Genomic DNA, 22,546 nt, shown 5'->3' with positions numbered 1-22,546 from the left:
AAACTAGGGTTAGGGTTAGGTGCTATGTCGACTTGGTACGTGCTGGCATGTCTAACCCTACCCCTAACCTTAACCCTAGCACCTAACCCTAGTTTTCCCACATGTACCGTTTTCCCCACATGTACCGTAACATATATATATATATAATCATATATATTGCTATATATATATAGCAATATATATGATTACCTGTTACAGTGCAAGTTGTCTGCACATCTGATGAGGAACTGCCATTGGGGTAGAATCGTTTAGTTACAATTTGGGGAGGTAGGAACTCTTAAATATGCTCCTTGTTTCTTGCCGCGTACAATTCATCGTCCCACGTTTCATCCATTGGCAGTCTGGGAAATGGTTGAATGAAATGAAGATGCGAAAACAATAACAAATACTCTTCTACAAATTGAAGTGTATGAATAATGCAATATTAAAAGTGAGATTAAGGGAACGGCCAAAGTGGAAACTGTTGTAGCCAGCTTGTTAACAACAATAGGTAGGTTCAGGTGTCAACATGTTTGCTCTAGGGACACGGACAGCCAGACTCGCGGGTGGAGGTAGCATAGCCGCTGTGTTAGAAACGGTGTGGAAGTTCGCTTGCAGCTAGCGAAGGAACTGTTATTCCCAGCTGCTTTTATTACCTTTTCCCAATAAACTGACAGCAATGGCTTGTTTGTAAGCTAGTCGGCTAAGTCAATATATGCTCAGTAGTATCCATCTAGATAGCTTACTTGTATGAGCATCCTGTAGCCGCTTGGCAAGGTGGATATCAATCAAGTGAAGCTCAGTCTTCAGCTTCACATTCTGTACAATTACAAAGATATTAAATGAGTAGTTACAGATCAATAGTAATGCAGCACCAATTTAATATATTTATTTAATTGTCTTTCACGTGATGTTTTACCTATATTGAAATGTGAAAAGCATATCGATCATAATAGCTAACGTTTCATCTCGACTGTAAGGTTGTAAAGATGTACGCCGTGTACCGACAAGCCCACTCCCCCACCGCCATCGAGTTCTCCGTCTACTGCAACTTCATCTCCAACGAAGAGAAGAACCTGGTCGTCGCTGGAACCTCTCAGCTCTATGTGTACAGGATCATCCATGATGTGGAGGTGAAGTAGCGATGGTCCATTTTCTGACCATTCAAAGTTTGTGTTGTGGGAGTAGTTATCATCATAAACTAAAACAGATTGCCATTAGCATGTTTGCTTATTGTTATATGCTGTTGTTACAAATGTGACTAACCCCTTTCTCCTCATATTTCAGACTACTTCAAAGACAAATGACAAGTCTCAAGGTATGGCCAAAACAGCCTCTGTACAGTATTTACAATGTTTTGATTTGCAGGAGTGCTGGGTATTCACAATGTTATGATTTTGCCATCCTTCGACTGACATCACTCTTGTCCTCAACAGATGTCAAAAGTCGCAAGGAGAAGCTGGAGCAGGTGGCTTGCTTCTCCCTCTTTGGCAACGTCATGTCCATGGCAAGCGTGCAACTTGTAGGGGCCGGCAGAGATGCTCTCCTGCTCAGTTTCAAAGATGCAAAGGTATGTGCTCCCTCTTTCTAGTCATTTAGAAAATACTATTACAGTCTTAGACCAGTGTATAAGATAAAACATTGATTTGCTGTCAGACTGCTGTTTGAAATGGGATATTGCTTTTGTGCCAGCTGTCCGTGGTGGAGTATGATCCAGGGACACATGATCTGAAGACACTCTCTCTTCATTTCTTTGAGGAGCCAGAGCTCAGGGTAAGTTGACCCAAATATATTTAACGTATGTTCAGTTGCTATACTGTATGTTTTAACAGAAAATGACTACTAAACATTAGCCTAGCAAAAGCGTGACTTGAAGTCTGTAGTACTCCGTACCTGACTTCAGAGCCTAGGGAGGCCCTTGGCTTTGATATTGTCAGCATGATGAGTCGATAATGAAGGGGCTGTTCACACTATGCTGGTTGGTGGCCTAAATTGTTTATTTTGTATCTTTTAATTGAACGAACTATGAGTTTGTTATAAGAACCACCCCATCACTTTTCACTCAAACGAAAGGAACAAGATGCCTTGCCCAAATGCAAACACAAAGTAGGTGAGAACCAATCAATGTGCCTGCTCAGTAGCCAGCTCGAATATGGACCACTAACATGGGAGTTAAAGAAAAGGATTGTGTGTCGCTGTGCCACATTGGCACATATTCAGCTAGGCTAAGAAGGCATATTGTATTGTGATTTAATACTTGTTGTTTTTTTTATCTCCAGGATGGATTTGTCCAGAATTTGCACATTCCCATTGTCCGTGTGGATCCAGAAAACCGCTGTGCTGTAATGCTTGTTTATGGTACCCAGCTTGTGGTGCTGCCATTCAGAAAGGATACAATAACAGATGAGCAGGAGGGAGTAGTTGAAGGGTATGTACTCACAGGAACTTCATAGCATCTTAATGTGACACTTAACATAAGATACCTATCTAAATTCTTTTCGAATTTGTCTTTTCATCCATCTTGACCCATGTTCTTTTTTCTTTTCTTTTTTTACTTCCCATGCAGGCCCAAATCCAACTTTCTTCCCAGCTACATCATCGACGTCCGTGAGCTGGATGAGAAGCTGCTGAACATCGTTGACATGAAGTTCCTCCATGGATACTATGAACCCACACTGCTCATTCTGTATGAGCCCAACCAGACATGGCCTGGGTCCGTTTACCACAACAGCATCTGTGCTCCTCTGTTCCTGCTGTCTGGCTTATGCTTGTTTGTTCAGACAGTTTTTTACCTAATTGTTGTTGTTACTCTCTGACAGGCGTGTGGCTGTAAGGCAGGACACCTGCAGCATCGTGGCCATCTCTCTAAACATCATGCAGAAGGTGCATCCTGTTATCTGGTCCCTCAGCAATCTGCCCTTTGACTGCACCCAGGTGATGGCTGTGCCCAAGCCGATAGGTGAGAGTCCAGTGTTGACAGTACAGTGCTTAGACTATAACCAATAACATCATTTATTGGTTATACAGACTTTTATTTTAGATCATATCATGACTGAACATAATTATTGAACGTATCTTTTTACTGTAAATGACTGTATGTAGAGCAACTGCTGGAGAAAGTCTGAATTGATAGGACAGTGAGACTTCCTGTTTTTGTTTCCAGGTGGTGTCGTTGTTTTCGCTGTGAATTCCGTACTGTACCTGAACCAGAGTGTTCCCCCATACGGAGTCTCACTCAACAGTCAGACCAATGGGACCACCGCCTTTCCTCTACGTAAGCTCTATCACCAGACACACAAATCATTTATTTTAAGCTCACTCAGCATATGGAGGAGGAGAAGCAGAAATTCTAATGACCTTGCCTAGGAAAAACCCATTTATTGATCTTTCAGGCTTACAGGATGAAGTGAAGATCAGTCTGGATTGTTCTCAGTCCACCTTCATCGGCTCAGACAAGATGGTCGTCTCTTTAAAAGGAGGGGAGATGTGAGTGGAACACAGTTGGTTTGACACAGTTGGTTTGTATACCTAAGTTACAGTAGCTGCATTGTATGAGCTGGTGAAAGTCATGACCCTTATATGGATGGCGTCCCTGTTCTTTTCCCCCCTCTCTGTAGTTATGTGCTCACCCTCATAACGGATGGCATGAGAAGCGTCCGGGCGTTCCACTTTGACAAGGCTGCTGCCAGTGTCCTGACCACCTGTGTAAGTGGCATAGCAGGCAGTGAGGACAGTCTGCTGACCAAGCCTTTACCCTCTAGCTACCCCCTGGACAGCTGCTGTTCCAGGCACATTACCGTAAATCTTTACCCACAGAGGATGTGCTGACGGCAGCCCTTACTTGACAGTTTTTAGCCTTATGCGCAAATGCACTCAGGGAAGGAGGGAGGGAGAGGGAGAGTGAGAGGGAGAGAGTGAGAGAGCTTATATACACACTCAGACACACGTACAGTTATATTCTAAGCATGCCGTCAGCCAAGAGAGGACTGGAGATGGAGGAGCTCTTGAAGCATAGAGGTTCCCCCCTTACCCCTGGCTCTCTTCCTCCAGATGATGACAATGGAGGCTGGTTACCTGTTCCTGGGATCCCGTCTTGGAAACTCTCTCCTCCTAAAATACACAGAGAAACCACAGGAGGCCCCAGCCGAGGAGGGCAACGAAGAAGACAGTGGAAATGAGAAAGACACAGAAAAGCAGGTGAGTCATTGTCTATCATTTTATGTATGGCCCTCAGTGTTTCCCATACATAGTCGAGATTGTGGCGGGCCATCTAATTTGTCTCGCCATAGGCAAGGCACGTTTATTTGTATAGCACATTTCATACAGCAGGGGCAAATCAAAGGGCTTTACATATAGCATTAAAATATAGCATTTAAATGGTAAGAATAGTTACATATATATAGAAAATAAATAGATAAACATTTAACATAGAGTGTTACCATAACGTAAAGGTTTTTAGCTTAGTTTAGCAATTTTTGTTCAGTGCCCCACTGACTTTTTTATTTTAATGCATCATCCACCCGCCACAGTCTCACAAAATCCTATGGGAAACACTGGCTCATATGCTATCGCTATGAGTGATTCTGGAACAAAGGTGACAACGGTATAGATTCCAGTGGAACCATTCCATTGGTTTAGCTAATGGAATGAGTTGAACTACATGTTGTAGCTGGCTGGGAGTGGATATTTAATTACATCTTCTCAGGGAGATGGTGGTGTATGCCATAGTTGTATTCATTTTATTAGGTCTTAAGGACGCAACTACTGGTAGTGTTAATGATGCTCTGTTAAATAGCTGTCAGTATATAACTCCTGTAAGCCTCTGTTCTAGCTATAAATCAGATTTGGCTGCAGTTTGAACTTGTCTTTGACTAGAGGACGATATATGACACTTGGTATTTGATGTTGTCGCAACGCAGTCTGCTCCTAAAATGAGCAGTGGCCTTGCAGTTAATTTTAATTTTAATTTTGCCATTTAGCAGACGCTTTTATCCGAAGCGACTTACAATTACGAATTACAGGGACAGTCCCCCTGGAGTAACCGAGGGCTAAGTGCCTTACTCAAGGGCACACTAGTAGTGGTGTGGTTTCAGGCGGGATTTGAACTCACAACCTTCCGATCGGAAGTCCAACACACTATCCACTAGACCACCACTATCCACTAGACCACCACTACCCCACTACCCCAGTTAGAGTGTCCGTCCTGAGATTGGGAGGTTGTGAGATCGATCCCCGGCCGAGTCATACCAAAGACTATAAAAATGGTACCCGATGCCTCCCTGCACTCAGCATTAATACCAGCGTCATGTCCATGGGGGGGTACTACACCAAGCCACCTCACGCTACGAAAACAGGAGATAAGGGCAATTAGGCTCGAGAACCATCAGTTCTCACGGCTACTTACTTTACTTTATGCTTGCCTATATTGTGAATAGAAATGCTTCATTGATAATCATTCCAGGAGGAGCCACCCAGTAAAAAGAAACGAATGGATTCTTCGACAAACTGGACAGGTATGTGATGGATATTGATATTTCTTGGCTGTGTCTTGTACTGTATATAATAATACATGTCCTATCTGTCCTGCTGGCCTAATGAAGGTAATAAACACAACCACATCCCCCCCCCCCCCCCCCCCCATGTCTTGTTCAGCTGGCAAGGGCTCACTCCCAGATGAGGTGGATGAGATCGAGGTGTATGGTAATGAGGCCCAGTCAGGCACTCAGCTGGCCACCTACTCTTTCGAGGTAGACCTTCTTACTTTCTTGCAAGTCTGTCTGTTTACTGCTTTAGCCAACTCCTTTGTTGTTGTCATGTGAAACAGTTTGTCATGTCAGCTTGTCCATCATAAGAGTTTTTTTGGGGGGGAGTTTTTTTTGTTTGTGAAATCACATTGAATATTGGTTTATGATCTCTCTACTGTGCATTTGCTTACAGGTTTGTGATAGCATATTGAACATAGGACCTTGTTCCAGTGCCTCCATGGGCGAGCCTGCCTTCCTGTCTGAAGAGGTACAGTTTCCATGCATTCCAAAGTCACAGTCAACATGCCTTTGTTCTCCAGCTCTGTGGTACAACCCTTGTTTGTGCTGTAACTTGTGGAAGCATTGATTAAGATCACGACATATGGATTGTCTTTAGCTTTGTTAAGAAAACGAAATGAGTAAGACCAATGTGTTTGATTTTTCAATTTCCATAGTTCCAAAGCAACCCTGAGCCTGATTTGGAGGTGGTGGTGTGTTCTGGCTTTGGGAAGAATGGAGCACTGTCTGTGCTTCAGGTAAACCCTCCCTTAAGCAACTCTGTAATGCGTGCGTGTGTGTGTGTGTGTGTGTGCGTGCGTGCGTGCGTGTGTGTGTGTGTGTGTGTGTGTGTGTGTGTGTGTGTGTGTGTGTGTGTGTGTGAGAGAGAGAGAGAGGTGTCATTGTGAATGCTGCACTGTACTAAGACCTGTGGCGGGGAGGCCCGTCTGCCGCAGGTCCAGTCACGGTGCTACAGTGAACTCTGGGTTTACCAGGGCTGCCTCAGAGACCAGCGGAGTGGCCTGTAAACACCCCAGACACAGAGGAACACTTTCAACACTCCACAATCACATCAATACTTTTTTTTTAAGACTTGATCTAAACTTTTGATCTTGCTTTGTGAGTTCCTTTATTTATTGATTTATTTCTATGGCTAGAAATGTTAGTGTTGCAATTGTTGATTATCTCCCCCCCACCACACACACACACACACACACACACAGAGAAGCATCAGGCCCCAGGTGGTCACAACCTTCGAGCTGCCAGGTTGCCATGACATGTGGACTGTCGTCTCCAATGAGGTGAAAGAGGACAAGGAGAAAGACAAGGTACTGTTATCGTATAGAGCCATTTTCCATTGCATTCTGTGTTGTGAGATCATTGAATACCAAGCTGTGCCCTGTGCCATCCACTCCAGTCACCACTAGAGGGCGAGGAAGAGGATACAAATCCTGAGGAAGCGGAGAAGGCCGAGCCTAAGGTGGAGGATGACAAGAAGATGCACGGCTTCCTGATTCTGAGCAGAGAGGATTCTACCATGGTACGCACACACACACACCACATCCAACGATACACAGTATCAGTAAGCAGTTTGATATGGAGCTTTTTTCTCCTGTCCTCGTAACAAAGTATTGACCGAGTGCTCGTCTATGTTTAGACTAAAGGGATTTGCTGCAGTCTTTTGTTGTCTGTGAAGGTCAATTGTCCCTTCCTCCATCTTGTGTGGTACTGTAGATCCTGCAGACGGGACAGGAGATCATGGAGCTGGACACCAGCGGCTTTGCCACACAAGGACCCACTGTGTTTGCAGGAAACATCGGAGACAACAAGTATATCATCCAGGTCTCCCCCATGGGCATACGACTACTTGAAGGAGGTAGCAATCTGTCTCATCGTCTTTTTTATTAAAGGGAGCAAAATGTTTGTTTGTTTTTTTCTCACTCTCTCTCTCACACACTCTTTCACCGACCTTTCTTTCAGTGACACAGCTGCACTTCATCCCCGTGGACCTGGGTTCTCCCATAGTGCAGTGCTCTGTGGCCGACCCTTACGTGGTCATTATGACCGCGGACGGAGTGGTCACCATGTTTGTGCTGAAGAGTGACTCCTACATGGGGAAGACTCACCGCCTGGCCCTGCAGAAACCACAGATCCCCACAGTGAGTGACTGATACAACACGATCTAGTGACTACATCCATTAAACAAATATTAGCTCCCTAGAAGGGATGTCTACAAATTGGGGAGACTTGGCTCACCTAATTTGAGCCCTGACGAAGTCAGTTTTAGAGGTCAGTGGTGTGACCAGAGCCTGTCCTTTCCTCCATAGCAATCCCGTGTGATCACGCTGTGTGCGTACCGCGACGTCAGCGGCATGTTCACCATGGAGAACAAGGCTAGCTGCTCCACCAAGGAGGACACCATGGCCAGGAGTCATTTAGAGACGGAGACCATCATCCATGACCTCAGGTGAGGAGCCACAGCACCCCCTGCTGCATGGGAGGAAATGTGGAGGTCTCATAAGATGACAAAAAGGGATTTTCTATTGATTCATGTGTGCTGGTTGTATAACAGTCTCTCTCTGTCTCTGTCATGTCCTGTCTAGCAACGCAGTGGACGATGAGGAGGAGATGCTGTATGGAGACTCCAACACTGGCATCACCCCCACTAAGGATGAGTGGTTGGGTCGCGCTGGGTTCCACTCTGGGACGGGGGGAGGCTCGGGAAAAACAGAGCCCACCCACTGGTGCATGATAGTTAGGGAGAGTGGTGTGATGGAGGTAAGGCTCGATGCTTTATCATCATAGTTTGATAACTGTCTCAGTATTACTACTGTGTTATGTTCCAATGTTTGCTTCTTCATTTCTATGGCTCTAACTCAAAGCAGTACATGACAGCCATAGTATTTCCTTCAACCTAATTTCTAAAAACAGATTTCCTTTCATTAAAAATAATCCAGCTCCTTATGCACCGCATGCCTTTCCAATTAAAAGCATGTGTTGCTACTGGGTCAATCTTAGCAATTACCCTCCTACCATTTTTATATGTCATTATCAAACTCTCTCTTGCCTTAACTACTTCCCTAATATTACTAGTAGCCTATTATTGTAATAGTCCTACTATCAGTACCACAACTACTAGGACTATATGTTATAGGCCTACAATAGGTCTCTCAGAGTGATACTAACAATTGCCATTCCAGGCACAATTAAAAGGAGAACTGCAGAGCGCGCGGCCACTGATTTACACTATAACATATATTGGCTGGTCTTTTACTGCTACAAAGGGGAGAAGAAGCAGAGAGTAATAATAGTGCAGCGGAAACCCCCAGTGGCAAGGTCTCTGCGAAATGAACATTACAGAAGCGGAGGGCTAATGAATTTATGACCACAGAACTCATTACTTACGCAATAAAAGTTTTACGATTCTTTCCATTCAACCAATGGTTTCACGGAATTAATTGAACCATTAAGACCACGGTAAGTATCCCAAGGTTTTGTAAATGTATTGACGCTATAGTGCACTGCAGGAGTATAGGCTATGCTGTACTGATTTTAGATCATACCTGATGTCCTCATCCAGGGGTACAACCGGTAGTGTTTGTCCGTCAGCGAAGTGAGGGGTCCCGGTACTGGCTGGACGCAGCTGTCGCCGAAAAGGCGGCTCTGGTCGAAGGAGCCGCAGTGGTGGTTGTGCACGTCCGGCCCTTGGTTGTAACCCGGTGTAAACATCGGGTGGCTCTGGTAGATGGCATTATTGACGTTGTAAAGTCCAGACAGAGACGGTGGAAAGGCAGTGTTCCCATTGGTTATATTGTAGTACTGCACATGTTTAGTGTAGACGATGTTGATACAGATTTTTGAATGATTTATTTTAACATTTTTGTACCTTGCTTATCTAGATCTACCAACTCCCGGACTGGCGATTAGTATTCCTGGTGAAGAACTTCCCTGTTGGCCAGAGAGTGTTGGTTGACAGCTCCGCCGGCCAATCAGCAGCTCAGGGGGAGGGTAAAAAAGAGGAAGTGACACGGCAGGGAGAGATCCCATTGGTCAAAGAGGTGGCCCTGGTATCGCTGGGCTACAACCGCTGCAGACCCTACCTGCTGGTGAGTTTCAACAGATGTACTTTTGTTTATCCGTTGCTCATTCTAGCCTCAAAACTAAGGCCAGAATATGTGACATTATCTTTTTACATTTCTCCCAAGGTCCATGTTGAACAAGAGCTTCTGATCTACGAGGCCTTCCCATACGACCAGCAGCAAGCTCAGAACAACTTGAAAGTGCGCTTCAAGAAGGTAAACGCAAGGCCATCTGAAATGAGCTCGTCAAGTAGGGGTGGGCATCGACGATCGACTTTTTGTTTTGTTTTTTTGTGATCGACCAAATGTTTTATTTTGTGATCGACCAAGATCCTTATCGATCAATTATCGATCGTCGATGCCCACCCCTATCGTCAAGTCGTGGATTTCACATAGAGGTTATTCTGAAACGCTTGCCTTTTTCTCTGCACAGATGCCCCACAATATAAACTTTCGCGAGAAGAAGGCAAAGCTATCAAAGAAGGACAAAAAGTCAGAGGGCGGATCCGGTGAAGACGGCACGGTGGTTAAAGGTCGCGTGGCCCGGTTCAGATACTTTGAGGACATCTCAGGGTACTCAGGGGTAAGAGACTGCTCACACAGAAATGTCCACGATAGGCCATTAGGGACTGACCTGCTTTAGAATACACTGCCATTCTGCGCCCACCTGACGTCGATGCCGTCGTTTGTCTCAGGTGTTTATTTGCGGACCCTCCCCTCACTGGATGCTGGTGACCTCTCGCGGCGCCATGAGACTCCATCCCATGACCATCGACGGCTCCATCGAGTCCTTCTCGCCCTTCCACAACATCAACTGCCCCAAAGGCTTCCTCTACTTCAACAAGCAGGTACGGAGACGACCTCTCTCTTGTCAGTTCTCTGCAGTACTGTAACTGTCCACTCGGTAAGGACCCGGCCCCGTGTTGGACACCGTTCCTCATTCCATCCCATGCATTACAATGAGCCCCGTCCTTCGGGTTCTACCTCCACCGGCCTCCCCTGGTGAGGACACGGATGTTACATCAGTGTTTTCTGTTTCCGCAGGGAGAGCTGAGGATCAGCGTTCTGCCCACATACTTGTCGTACGACGCCCCCTGGCCCGTCAGGAAGATCCCACTGAGGTGCACCGTCCACTACGTCTCTTACCATGTGGAGTCCAAGGTAAGGTCCAGCTGTCTCAGCTCAGACATAATCCTTTGGGTAGAAAAAGAAATCTTTTCTCAATGCATGCCTGAATACAGCAATCCACAGTCAACGCCTGTGCATTTACAATTTGTAGACTTTTTATTTAATTTTTTATATTGATCCTTTATTCATACGTGGGAAAGCACCTTGAGACCAGGGTCTCTTTTTTAAGTATGCCCTGATTATGTAATCTAAACACTATTTGCATTCCATTGACAACACATTTATATACCGTTTTTACAGACAACAATCATTCATAACAGCAAAGAAGTTCATGTTAACAGGGTATTGATATTGACCTAGAATCCCTTTCAAATGCAAAGATGAAAGTTTGGAGCCTTCTTTCCAGAGTCTGCTGAGGGGAAAAAGCCAATAGAGAAACTAGAAAAAGAGAAAAGGCCTTTGATGTGCTGTGCTGCTTGGCTCTGCCTCTCAGGTGTATGCCGTGTGCACCAGTGTGAAGGAGCCCTGCACGCGCATCCCCAGGATGACTGGGGAGGAGAAGGAGTTTGAGACCATCGACAGGGGGGAGAAAGGCATGTATTTATCTCAGTATGAATATGCATACACTCTCATTCATTCATTCATTCATTCATTAGATACCTGGAATTATAAAGCACCTCTTTGTATTACTTAGGATATTTGAGACTGCTCAGGTCAATCAAACCTGAAATTGTATAGCAGCATGTTGTGTTGCTCTTGCCGTTTGAGAATGTCAGGATGGTTTCTGATATGAGGTTGACGGTGCTCTCACTCTGTTCGTTCTTCTTCCTCAGATGAGCGCTACATTACTCCTCTGCAGGATAAATTCTCCATCCAGCTCATCTCTCCTGTCAGCTGGGAGGCCATACCCAACACACGGTAACTAACACCTTCTACCCAACACACGGTAACTTAACACCTTCTACCCAACACACAGTAACTAACACCTTCTACCCAACACACGGTAAATAACACCTAGTGCCCAGCACACAGTAATTAACACCTAGTGCCCAGCACACACTAACAACTGCTGCAGCTCAGAGGAGAACAGTGTCCCATATGGCCATAAGCCCAACTTATGGCCATAAGCCCAACCTGAGGGATGGCCATTAGATGTGCAGTGAAAAGAACAGAATTGAATAGTACAGTACACCCACTGTGCCCATTTGCTTTCAGATTCACAGTGGTTCAATACACATCAGAACAAAGAGCACAGAAACATCAGGAGCACCAACATCAACAGCACCAACATCAACAGCATTTATATTAAAACTGCAGAGTCATATGTTTCTGTCCCATGTCCTGACTTCCCTCCCTCCCTCTCTCTGCTTGACTTTCAGGATCGACCTGGAGGAGTGGGAGCATGTGACCTGTATGAAGACTGTAGCACTGAAGAGCCAGGAGACAGTGTCTGGACTGAAGGGCTACGTGGCTGCTGGCACCTGCCTGATGCAGGGGGAGGAGGTCACCTGCAGGGGCAGGGTGAGTGCCCACTGGGTCACAATTTGAAACGAGTGTGAACCTGCTCCCCTTTTTCTCACCATGGGTCTATTGGTTTTGTTCAGATCTTGATCCTGGATGTGATCGAGGTGGTCCCAGAGCCTGGCCAGCCCCTCACGAAGAACAAGTTCAAGATCCTGTATGAGAAGGAGCAGAAAGGACCGGTCACAGCGCTGTGTCACTGCAGCGGATTCCTCGTCTCTGCCATCGGACAGAAGGTGACCCAACCGCCTCACCTCACTCACACTATTCTACTATAGCTGCTAAGATCTAAATGTCATTGGGTAGCCAACGTGATCGTTGACTGTTATCCTAAGGCCTGTTTAGAATCACCATATTGAAAAGCAGTCTTCCTTTGCATGGACCTCCTGCACATGTCTGTGTGTAGATCTTCCTGTGGAGTCTGAAGGACAACGACCTGACGGGCATGGCCTTCATCGACACCCAGCTCCACATCCACTCCATGTACAGCATCAAGAACTTCATCCTGGCCGCCGACCTCATGAAGAGCATCTCTCTGCTGCGCTACCAGCCCGAGAGCAAGACGCTGTCTCTCATTAGCAGGGTAAGACTGCTCGCAAACCAAAATGGCCGCATTTGCAGCGCATCGTTCTCATTGATTTGGAAGCCCCCTAAAAGCTACTGGGGCTATAATCTATAACTTTCAAAGCAGATTATATCAGAGGGCAGAGAGATTTACTGTTGGTACAATGTTGTTTGGAGTTTATTGATTTAACTGTACATCCTAAATGACGATCCACGGGATGGATGGATGGATGGATGGATGGATGGATGGATGGATGGATGGATGGATGGAAGCACTTTCTTTGTTCTTCACTGTGGCTCCTGTCCTGTGGGTGTCCAGATGGATGTGTGTGTGTGTTTGAGTTTATCTTCCGGAGAGCAGCACTGGCTTTAGGAGGTAATTCAACTGTCTGCCTCATGTTCATTCTCTTGCCAGTGTTTGTTTCATAGGACTTCTTTCTTCTTTCTTTCTTCTGTTTTTTGGGACCACAGGACGCCAAACCTCTGGAGGTGTACAGCGTAGAGTTCATGGTGGATAACAACCAGCTGGGATTCCTGGGTAATGTCATGCTTTGGAGAGGCAGGATTCAAATATTTCTTAAAGCACTCACAATGCCTTGACATCTAAAAAAAATGTTCTTCTCCATTTCAGTTTCAGACCGAGACCAAAACCTGTCGGTGTACATGTACCTGCCAGAAGGTAAATAATAGTAGTTGTTAGCCTGTAAATGTACAGAATTACAAACAGAGTTTATGCATCATCTTAACACTGTAGCGCCACAGTGTTCCTGTATCCATACTCAACTAGTGCCTTATTTCCTGCCACTGTATAGCCAAGGAGAGCTTTGGGGGGATGCGGTTGCTGAGACGGGCTGACTTCAACGTCGGTACACACGTCAACGCCTTTTGGAGGATGCCCTGCCGAGGGGCGGTGGACACTGCCAGCAAGAAGGCCCTGACCTGGGACAACAAGCACATCACTTGGTTTGGTAGGGCTCAAAACTTACTGTCAAAACTCCCCTCAACCTCCCTTGGAACAAAGTAACAGACCATCTCTCAAAGTTAGTTTTAGTAGGGGCAATCAAACGCTCTTGTGAGTTTGTTGTTTTTAGAATGATCAAGATGGGTGGCTTTAAGGAGCTTACATTAGCAGTAAATATTCTTTCCCAACTCTGTGTTCCCACAGCCACTCTGGATGGGGGGATTGGGCTGCTCTTACCCATGCAGGAGAAGACTTACCGCCGGCTTTTGATGTTGCAGAACGCCCTCACCACCATGCTCCCTCACCATGCAGGCCTCAACCCCAAAGCATTCAGGTTGGGATCTGCCTACACACTCTTCTACACCTCCAAAATGATGCAGAGGAGTTTGCAACTGAAACACTTCTGACCTGAGAAACATGATCAGAATGAAACATTCCTTCAATTCAAGGCCATCAGTATTCCTTTAATGTCTATAATGTTGCAAATAGTTGTTCAGGGTTTCAGAGTGGAATGCAAATAGATTTCCCCCCAAAGCTAACACATACTGTGTATGTTTGGTTCTGGTTCTGACAGGATGCTGCACCAGGACCGGCGCGCCCTGCAAAACGCAGTGCGGAACATTCTAGATGGGGAGCTCCTCAACAAGTACCTGTACCTGAGCACCATGGAACGCAGTGAGCTGGCCAAGAAGATCGGCACAACCTCAGACATAGTGAGTATAGTCCCCTCTGACACAACTGAGCAAATGATGTGGGTTTATCTACACCCACAAGATAAATACACTGTATTAATATAGAATATAAATAATAATAATATAGAATATATAGCCACAATATACAAAGACCAAACAATCAGTTATGTGAAATATTTCAATCCCGTCAAGTATATGTTGCTGATCCCCCGTTTCTCATCATGTCTTCTCCCTCTCTTCATTTCAGATCTTAGATGATCTTCTGGAGGTTGACAGAGTGACAGCTCATTTCTGAGAGCAGGATTCTCTCCCCTGAATATGTCTCCCTCTCAACTGGTGGCATTTCACTTAATGCTCTGTTTTATATCAAATGAAAAAAAGTATTTGTTAATGCCATGTTCTTGTTTTTTTTTGTTATTTGTGTTTGACAAAAGAAGGTAAATGCATAATGTTTCTTAGAATATTTTCTAAACAAATTTAATTAAAATTCATTCAGAACACTGGGTTGTGTCTTGCTTATGAACATGATTCTCTAGTTACAACACTGGGATTTGTGATGTTAGGGACTTGCAGACAAAACAATGATAAGAGGTAGCACACACATTTTTTATTATATTAAACTTATTCATCATAAATATAAGAATACAGTTAAAAAAAAGTATTGCTCAGCAGCATTTCATTTCCTTTTGGCTCTCAGATTGAGTAATTCGGCATGTATGGCTTGTTAAATGAGTTCAGTTCATACAATCCTACAAACATACAGTATGAAAGAAATGTTAGGACCCCATCTTTACCATACGATCCAGCTAATGCAATTAGAGTTACAAACGGTTGTTGACAGTGCCTAGAGATGTCTTCATACAAAACAAAAGGTTGACACATTACATGATATTCAAATTGAGAGGTCGCTACTTCACACTCATTTACATTCATAAAATGGTCACAGCAGGAACCATGACAACCTGAAGGATAGTTCAGCAAATAACTAAATTGGTGAGACGATTCCTTGAAAGTAGTCTATGGGCTAGGAATGACTAACACACAATACAGATGTGCTTGACTAGCCACTGCAACTTATGCTAATGTTTGCCACTGCTAACCAAATAAAACGATAGTTGTGATTTGGGCTAGTAGAATACTGTACATTTACAATTGTATGGTCAAATCATACCCATGGAAAGTACTGTTAAGTGATTTGGCCACACATTTTGAACTTAGTCTACTTTTCCCATTGTTTTTTTTGTAAGTGGTGGCTTAAGTTAGCTGAAGTCTCCTGGCCCACAGACTACTTTTAGGGCAAGGAACCATCAGAGTATAAAGGGTAAAATAGTAAACTTATGCTTTAAAAGAAATCAATTTAGAACAATGCTGCTGAATTTTACCTGCAAATCCTGCAATCAAATGAATCCACAGTTGAACAAAATGTACAAATGAAAATAAAAACTCATTTGGATATTGCTGCATAAAATAGCCTCTTGATTTAAAAAGATCCACAAAGTTTTTCGCCAATGGTTATATTCAAACATGGCATTGAGATTCCACCATAACTCATCTCTTGTGCTATCGCTGTGTAGTTTAGTCTGTATAAACTTTTAAACTGTAGTGCCTGTTTAACTGTTTAAACTGTATTTGGTGTTCTAGAGAGTCTTTAATGAATGCATAATATATCCAAGTCAGAAAAAGTCTTCATAATCTGCCAGTAGTACCAGATCACCACCAGCAGACAACAGGATAATAACATTATTGTTGTTGTTGTGAGTTGAATTTCTTGTGGTCTACCTGTGTTCTCTGGTCCTGCTGAGGTATTGAGGTACAGGTGTTTTCTACCTCAGGTACTGGTACATCTCCTCATCCAGAGATACAAGGCCAAACAGAGACAGCAGGCTCAGCAGTGACCGTGTCAGGCTCATCATCACCATCTCTGACCTGTGAAGATAATGTCATGAGTAGCAAGCATCATTCAAGGCAAATGTTGCATTGTCTGCATATATCCTGTATTGTAGCTATTTTTGCTCATAGTAGTAAGTAAGTCAGCCTTGAGAACTGATGGTTCTCGAGCCTGATTTCCCTTAGGCGACAGGAGATCTCCTGTTTCCGTAGCGTGAGGCGGCTGGATGTACAAGTACACCCCCCTGGACATGACGCTGGTATGTCGCAGGGTCTTACCCCCAATCCAACCTTTAATGCTGAGTGCCAAGCAGGTAGGTATCGGGTACCATTTTTATAGTCTTTGGTATGACTTGGCTGGGGATCAATCTCACAACTTCCCAATCTCAGGGCGGACACACTAACCGCAAGGAGTGCAGAGTTTTTGCTCATAGTCAAATAAAATGGTTTTAGTTTACAGATTGTGGTTTGTAATAAACATTTTTTTTATATAAAGACATACATATACATTGCTATATGGGAGGTTTCATTAAATTCCAGCTTTTGAAGTCAGTTAAAGAAAAAATAAAGACTGTGGCCGTCCTATGCCAAGGTTACAATACTATGAACAGCACTACCAAGCACCATTCCTTACCTCAAGGCACACTCAAACTTGAGGCTCTCCCAGACTGTCCGTACCAACCGGAACACCCAAAGCCTAGGCAGGACCCCTGGCCTCTCTGCTTGGAGCCTCCCGCAGCCTCGAACAGCACTGAAAACAGAAAAGCAAGGGCTAGGATGATAGTTCAGCATGAGGGGGTTAACCTTTTGAAAAGTGTATCAAAAGCTCACAAAGATGACAGATCAAAAAGTAAAGCAAGTCATCTCTTCTTCCATTTAAACCAAAGATTAGGACTCATTTGGTAAAAAAGCACCGCACCACACTCATATCAATCCATTACAGTGTTGACTCCTAGAGTCTCATTACTCTGGTCAATTAAAGTAAAATAAGAAGGAAATGAGTACATGATATTCCCCTGCTAACCTCTTGGCCATGACAAAGTAACGATCGACAGGTGCACCCAGAGTGATGTTTATGCTCCTGACGGTGTTGATGTTGCGGAAGACGAGCAGCATGGGGCGGGGCATCGACTTCAAGACCTGCATGATGTTCTCGAAGTGATTGACAGCCATGTCGCGCATGTAGGACGTCTCCTCTCGACTCAGGATGTTGGACAGGCCCAACTCCCGCATGTTGATTGGTCGCTGCAGTAGCATCTCACAGAAGATAAAGTAATCTGGAAATCATCGTTAATGTTAGCATGTTTTGATTGGTTTATTATATTGTGGTACTTGATTTATTTTTCAAAGCACATGCTTTCTGTATTAAATGGAAATTATTATGAATGTGTAAAATGAATCAAAATTGACAATTGATCAAATAAAGATAACAATGAACTATCCTCACCTTTGACCCCAAGAACACTGGAGTACCTCTTCATGGCTGCTTCATCCCGGAGGACTATGGACCGCCACAGTTTACACAAGGCTTCCCTGTCACTACACATTGAATGAAGGCTAAATGTTAGAGTTCATTCAAGCTCTGCCATTCAAACTGGACACATACAGTACATGCATACATAACCTTGAGCAACAGTTTAACTATACCGTTCACTGAGGTATTCATACAGTCCATGATCCAAAAGAACAAGCTCTGCCTTCTTGTCAGGACCTCTTCTCACAAGCACTGGAATGTGATATAGACCACAGAGTCATTCTAAGCATTGTTGTACACTGTAGTTATTTGTAATATATTTTTTGCAATAAAAACTACTTCAAAAAGTATTTGAAAAGTTCACTATGTTTCTTGAAAACTGTCCTCAAACATGCTCAAAAGCTATGTGTGTATTGTGATCAGAGGCAATAAATCAGCATATACTCTAAATAATTGTCTTTCACATGCATGTAGTCATACACCTACCATTGCCAGGGTGGGGGTCAGCGTGGATGAAGCCAGTATAGAATATCTGCTCTGCAAATGTACGGATCAGCTTGTCAGCCGTCTGACAGACATGCAACAAAAACATTAACATGCTGTTACATAAAAGTTTGGTAACTGCATGGTATATTTCAGTTCAGTGGTTTGTGTTACTGCACAAGTGGAATAAGAAATATATATAACACATACTTTATCTGCAATTACTAAATGACTAATGTACAATACAACTTCAGGTTTATGCAATGCCGTTACTAGAGTAAAGAGTTACTAAGCAGGTATAGGTTTGTAAGTGTGAGTGAAAGAAGTGATGCGTCTGATCACTAATGATGATCCTCATGGACAAAATGAATGTCATTCTTGGTGTGTAATGACAGGCACTTACATCTTTCAAGCTGAGTCCTTGCCTTTTGATTTCTTCCACATTGTTGATTTTGCAGCCATTACAGAATTCTGCTGTCAACACCCTCTAAAAGAAAACAATTGTTAAATAAAGATGTAAATAAAACTAATACTGGCGTTTGAGAATATACAACTAGTCTTTGGTCATGAATATGATCATCTGTCTCACCTTGCTAGTTTGCTCCCAGTAGACCTTGGGCACAACAACGAATTTGAAGTGTTTGAGTTCTTCTGCACACCTCTCTGAGTTCTTGGCCTCATTTTCAAAGTCCAACTCTTGAGCCAAGGTACCCTTCAAGTCCTTAAAACATCAGTGAAAACCCACATTAGGGGACCATGTGGTGACCATGACAACAGACATACTCAAATGTAAACCCTTACCTTGAGGACCCATCTGAATCCAAAGCTGGGGTGCATGAACTTCACAGCATCCAGAAGGATCTCCAGTGTCCTGATATCACCATCGAACCGATCCCTGAGGTCTATGTACTGCACCTGTGGAACAGAGAAAGAATTACATTACAATACAGATTACAATGACAGGAGTGACACCTGTTTGAGACAGTAAATCCTACACAGTAACAGTGTCTAATTAAACTGCTTGAATGTGTTCAGTGAACCTCGACCCACCTTCACAGCAACAGGGGTCCCATCATGCAGCTCAGCCTTGTGAACTTGGGCTAAGCTGGCTGCTGCTATGGGCTCATAGTCAAAGTTTCGGAACATCTTGGCTGGACTTGTGTTGAAGTCTTCTTCGAACAGTGCATCTACCTGAAGAAAAGGAGTAAGGGGGTGGTGTTAGAATGTTAATGAACCATTGTTTGACCATTGAGAGTGTAATGGTTCAATAAGTATCTGTAATACTAAATGCTAGTAAGTGCTAATAATACTAATCATTTAAGCATTTTATCATAAAACATGTACTGGATGTTTGTCTATACAACTGGTGACCTGTGAGTCACCCTTGGAACATGTAAATTGTAACAACGCCTAACTGTTTCCAATAGATAAGAATATATGGAACTTGACCCCATTGTTTTAAATCACCCCATGGTTTCAAGGCTGAATGACACATAATAATAATAATAAAACCAGAGAGGGTTTTTTTGAAAGTATAAATGTGTATTGTAACTTTGTTCTGTGCGCTCTGTTTGCTAGAGACAGACTGCCATGCAAAAGAAGTTAAAGAAAACATATATTGTGTCTGTGCCTATTTGTGCAGAGTCTCACCAAATACTAAAGCGGTAACCCTAGATTTCCACAACAAGAGTATTTAAGACCATTGTTGGAAAGACTAAATGGTAAATGGACTGCACTTTTATATAGCGCCTTATTCCAAAGCACTTTACAATGGCCTCTCATTCACCCATTCACACACACACACACCAATGGTGAAACGCTACCATGCAAAGCACCGGCCCGCTCAGTGGGGTTTAGTGTTTTGCCCAAGGACACCTCGACAACCAGGGATCGAACCGCCGACCTTGCGAGGCAAGGCTCTACCTCCTGAGCCACAGCCGCCCCACGACTAGTATTGAAGGTCTCACCTCTTTGTACCTCCTATTCAGGGCCTTGTCCTCCAGGACCTGCAGGGTTCGCACGTATTCTGGGGGTAAGAGGTGGTTGAAGGCGCACAGGCCCTGGCCAAGTTTAATGTATATGCCTCCATTCTGCACAGCTCCTTCCACCATGCTGTCTGCTGCCCTCTGGTGGCATGCTGATATCTCCGCCAAGTAGGATGAGCTGCTCTGGCAGGGGAGGACAAGAATATGATAGGATTGTCCACACCACAGCACTGGGATTATAATAGGGCAGGGGCTATTGTCCCAGTTATCAACAGTAGGCCTGTTTTTTGGGGCTGGTATTTCCATTCTGTCAAACTTACCTCATCCATGTCACGTAATGTTACATTGGAGGTCCACCAATAATCTACTGAGATGAAGAGCCCCACATATATCGACCTATTGGGAAAGAGATTATGAAGGTTTGAATGTGGCTCAAGCTCTCTGACTATGATTTGAAAATGTTATTCTTAGAAGTGTAATAGTGCAACAGTGTCGGGACGTACCTGCAAAACCGACCAACTCCCTCCACCAAGATCTTCATCTTCCTTCTCTCTTTGGGTTCTGACACAGCGTACTGGACCCCCACCACAACAGGAACACCAATGGAAACCCCAAGAAATATTTTCCGTAACAGACCTCGACTCCCTCCTCTGAAAGGAAAATGTATATTTTCAGCAGAAAATATCAGCTTGATATTTATGTTTTATTGAGAAGGACATTCCATTGCATTCAGGCAGGAAAGGAAATAAAGTTTGGTTGATTGAGAGATATTTATTTCTGGAGGGTTACCTAAATACAGCATTGCTTTACTGCATAGCTCAGTACCTGTGTGAACTGAAGGATCTGCAGAGTTGGAGCTGTGAGTCTGGATGTGGGCATCTGCGGAGCAGGGCCAAGTGATGCCGACACAACCTTAACTACACAGGGAGCAAAACGACAAGAATAACAATCAACCCCCTTTACAAGCCTCAACTCCAATACGACTAACATTAGTCAACCACAGCTTCTGTGTTAATAACAGACCTGTTGGGGTGGTCACTTTTAGTTCATATCTATTATTTCTCTAAACATTGAGTTCATCCTGTTGTGTTACCAACATTGACACCAACATGGGGGTGGGGAGGGGGCTCTGCATCAAGGCCAGTTCCATAGACAGGAACACTTTGTTGTTGTCATTAACTGTCCTGTCTGAGGACACAATGTTTTCACAGACTGATTGATGTATAGATAGAGCCTCTGTGTCAGGGACCTGACCATACACTGCATCACTCATTCATTCATTCATTCATTCCTATTTAACATGACATGACTAAAACACGTATTACACAATCTACTATAAATGAAAGGTAGGAAAATATAGTTTATAGAAATTATAGAAATTAAAGTTAGGACCAATTAACAATTGCAAAACCTTGAAACCTGGTGGTGTTGCATGGGGGCTGCATCTGTAGCCTGATAATCATTATGAAAAAGTGAGTGGCTTGCATGAGGGTTTTTATCTGTCATAACTAGACAAAGTACGTTCAATTCATAGCATTACAGTGGCTATATATTTTTTGTTATGTTATCCAAATGAATAACTGCACGATCACCTGACATAGTCCAATTGAATGAGTAGGCATCTGAATTTGGTGATCGTATCATGCTACGATACAGAAGCTAATACAGAAGAAAGATATTTCAAATAGTTTACCGCTTTGAATGTCTCTCCTGCCATGTTCAGCCCCTGCATTCACACTTCGCTCTCTTGTCGTCGGGATGAATTTAAAAACGTGTTATCAATTGACTCAATGTAACCTTGGAACTGTAACCTTACGTTTCAGATCATGCTTAGATTTCCTAAGTGGCTACAATGTAGAAGTTCACTAGGCGGAGGGACGTCGTATGTGACGTATGTGGTCACATGATAAATGGTCCGACTTGACAAAGATTCTCTTCTGACAAGATTTCTCACTTGCCTCGACATCCGCTTCAGGGACCACATTGACAGAAGAAAACGTCACGATGACTATTGAAATAACATTTAAATCACTCACAGCGAGAAATAATATGGGTATTTTTATGTAGGGTCAATCATAAATGAATGTTATATATGGGAATTAATTATTATAATTCTTCATTCATCATGATCAAGCCGGAAACAACGTGTGTGCTATCTCTTTGCAGACCTGTGTGTTGTCATCAAATTGCTAACCTGGGGAGAGATTCATTGGACAGTTTATATTCTGATATTCATACTCTGTAAAATGTGCATATACTTAAAGAGAGCGC

At 43.7% G+C, this 22,546-nt stretch overlaps 2 protein-coding genes across 3 annotated transcripts; one reads left to right on the top strand and one right to left on the bottom strand.

Annotated features, from left to right (window-relative positions):
• Positions 1-330: 330 nt before the first annotated feature.
• cpsf1 (cleavage and polyadenylation specific factor 1) lies at positions 331-14,834 on the top strand. 2 transcript variants are annotated; one of them, XM_080532751.1, is made up of 38 exons: positions 331-430; positions 960-1,112; positions 1,267-1,297; positions 1,416-1,549; positions 1,672-1,752; positions 2,259-2,407; positions 2,546-2,692; positions 2,799-2,938; positions 3,143-3,253; positions 3,372-3,465; positions 3,597-3,684; positions 4,030-4,176; positions 5,441-5,492; positions 5,632-5,726; positions 5,917-5,991; positions 6,179-6,259; positions 6,725-6,829; positions 6,919-7,041; positions 7,236-7,377; positions 7,482-7,660; positions 7,829-7,968; positions 8,105-8,279; positions 9,401-9,607; positions 9,707-9,796; positions 10,014-10,163; positions 10,276-10,428; positions 10,625-10,741; positions 11,202-11,301; positions 11,542-11,626; positions 12,088-12,229; positions 12,313-12,465; positions 12,636-12,812; positions 13,265-13,331; positions 13,425-13,472; positions 13,606-13,761; positions 13,959-14,088; positions 14,329-14,467; positions 14,694-14,834. In XM_080532751.1, exons 1-38 carry the CDS (start codon positions 410-412, stop codon positions 14,739-14,741), a joined length of 4,425 nt encoding a protein of 1,474 aa, XP_080388877.1. In that variant the 5' UTR covers positions 331-409; the 3' UTR covers positions 14,742-14,834. The 2 variants fall into 2 exon arrangements, with proteins under 2 accessions (XP_080388877.1, XP_080388878.1); XM_080532752.1 differs by having other exon boundaries at positions 372-490.
• A 205-nt stretch (positions 14,835-15,039) lies between these two features.
• adck5 (aarF domain containing kinase 5) lies at positions 15,040-22,109 on the bottom strand. The gene is made up of 15 exons (XM_080531075.1): positions 21,969-22,109; positions 21,101-21,192; positions 20,779-20,925; positions 20,596-20,671; positions 20,258-20,458; positions 19,341-19,481; positions 19,092-19,205; positions 18,880-19,011; positions 18,694-18,777; positions 18,294-18,375; positions 17,981-18,059; positions 17,781-17,872; positions 17,358-17,610; positions 16,968-17,084; positions 15,040-16,372 (listed from the first exon to the last, which is right to left on the bottom strand). Exons 1-15 carry the CDS (start codon positions 22,005-22,007, stop codon positions 16,270-16,272), a joined length of 1,752 nt encoding a protein of 583 aa, XP_080387201.1. The 5' UTR covers positions 22,008-22,109; the 3' UTR covers positions 15,040-16,269.
• Between the last annotated feature and the right edge of the window lie 437 nt (positions 22,110-22,546).

The sequence above is a fragment of the Nansenia antarctica genome (genome assembly GCF_963989245.1).
Source record: "Nansenia antarctica genome assembly, chromosome: 5".
Lineage (NCBI taxonomy): Eukaryota > Metazoa > Chordata > Actinopteri > Argentiniformes > Microstomatidae > Nansenia > Nansenia antarctica.
The sequence above is the reverse complement of the archived record's forward strand: the minus strand, read 5'-3'. Positions and strand labels throughout refer to the sequence as shown.

Bases quoted from the DNA above. Each gene is read 5' to 3' on its own strand.
- cpsf1 (XM_080532751.1), top strand. From the start codon at position 410: ATGAATAATGCAATATTAAAA. The intron at 6,260-6,724 runs GTAAACCCTCCC...ACACACACACAG, and splicing joins GAGCACTGTCTGTGCTTCAG to AGAAGCATCAGGCCCCAGGT. The intron at 6,830-6,918 runs GTACTGTTATCG...CATCCACTCCAG, and splicing joins AGGACAAGGAGAAAGACAAG to TCACCACTAGAGGGCGAGGA.
- adck5 (XM_080531075.1), bottom strand. From the start codon at position 22,007: ATGCAGGGGCTGAACATGGCAGGAGAGACATTCAAAGCG. The intron at 21,193-21,968 runs GTAAACTATTTG...CTCCCTGTGTAG, and splicing joins CAGGAGAGACATTCAAAGCG to TTAAGGTTGTGTCGGCATCA. The intron at 20,926-21,100 runs GTACTGAGCTAT...TTTTCCTTTCAG, and splicing joins AGATCCTTCAGTTCACACAG to AGGAGGGAGTCGAGGTCTGT.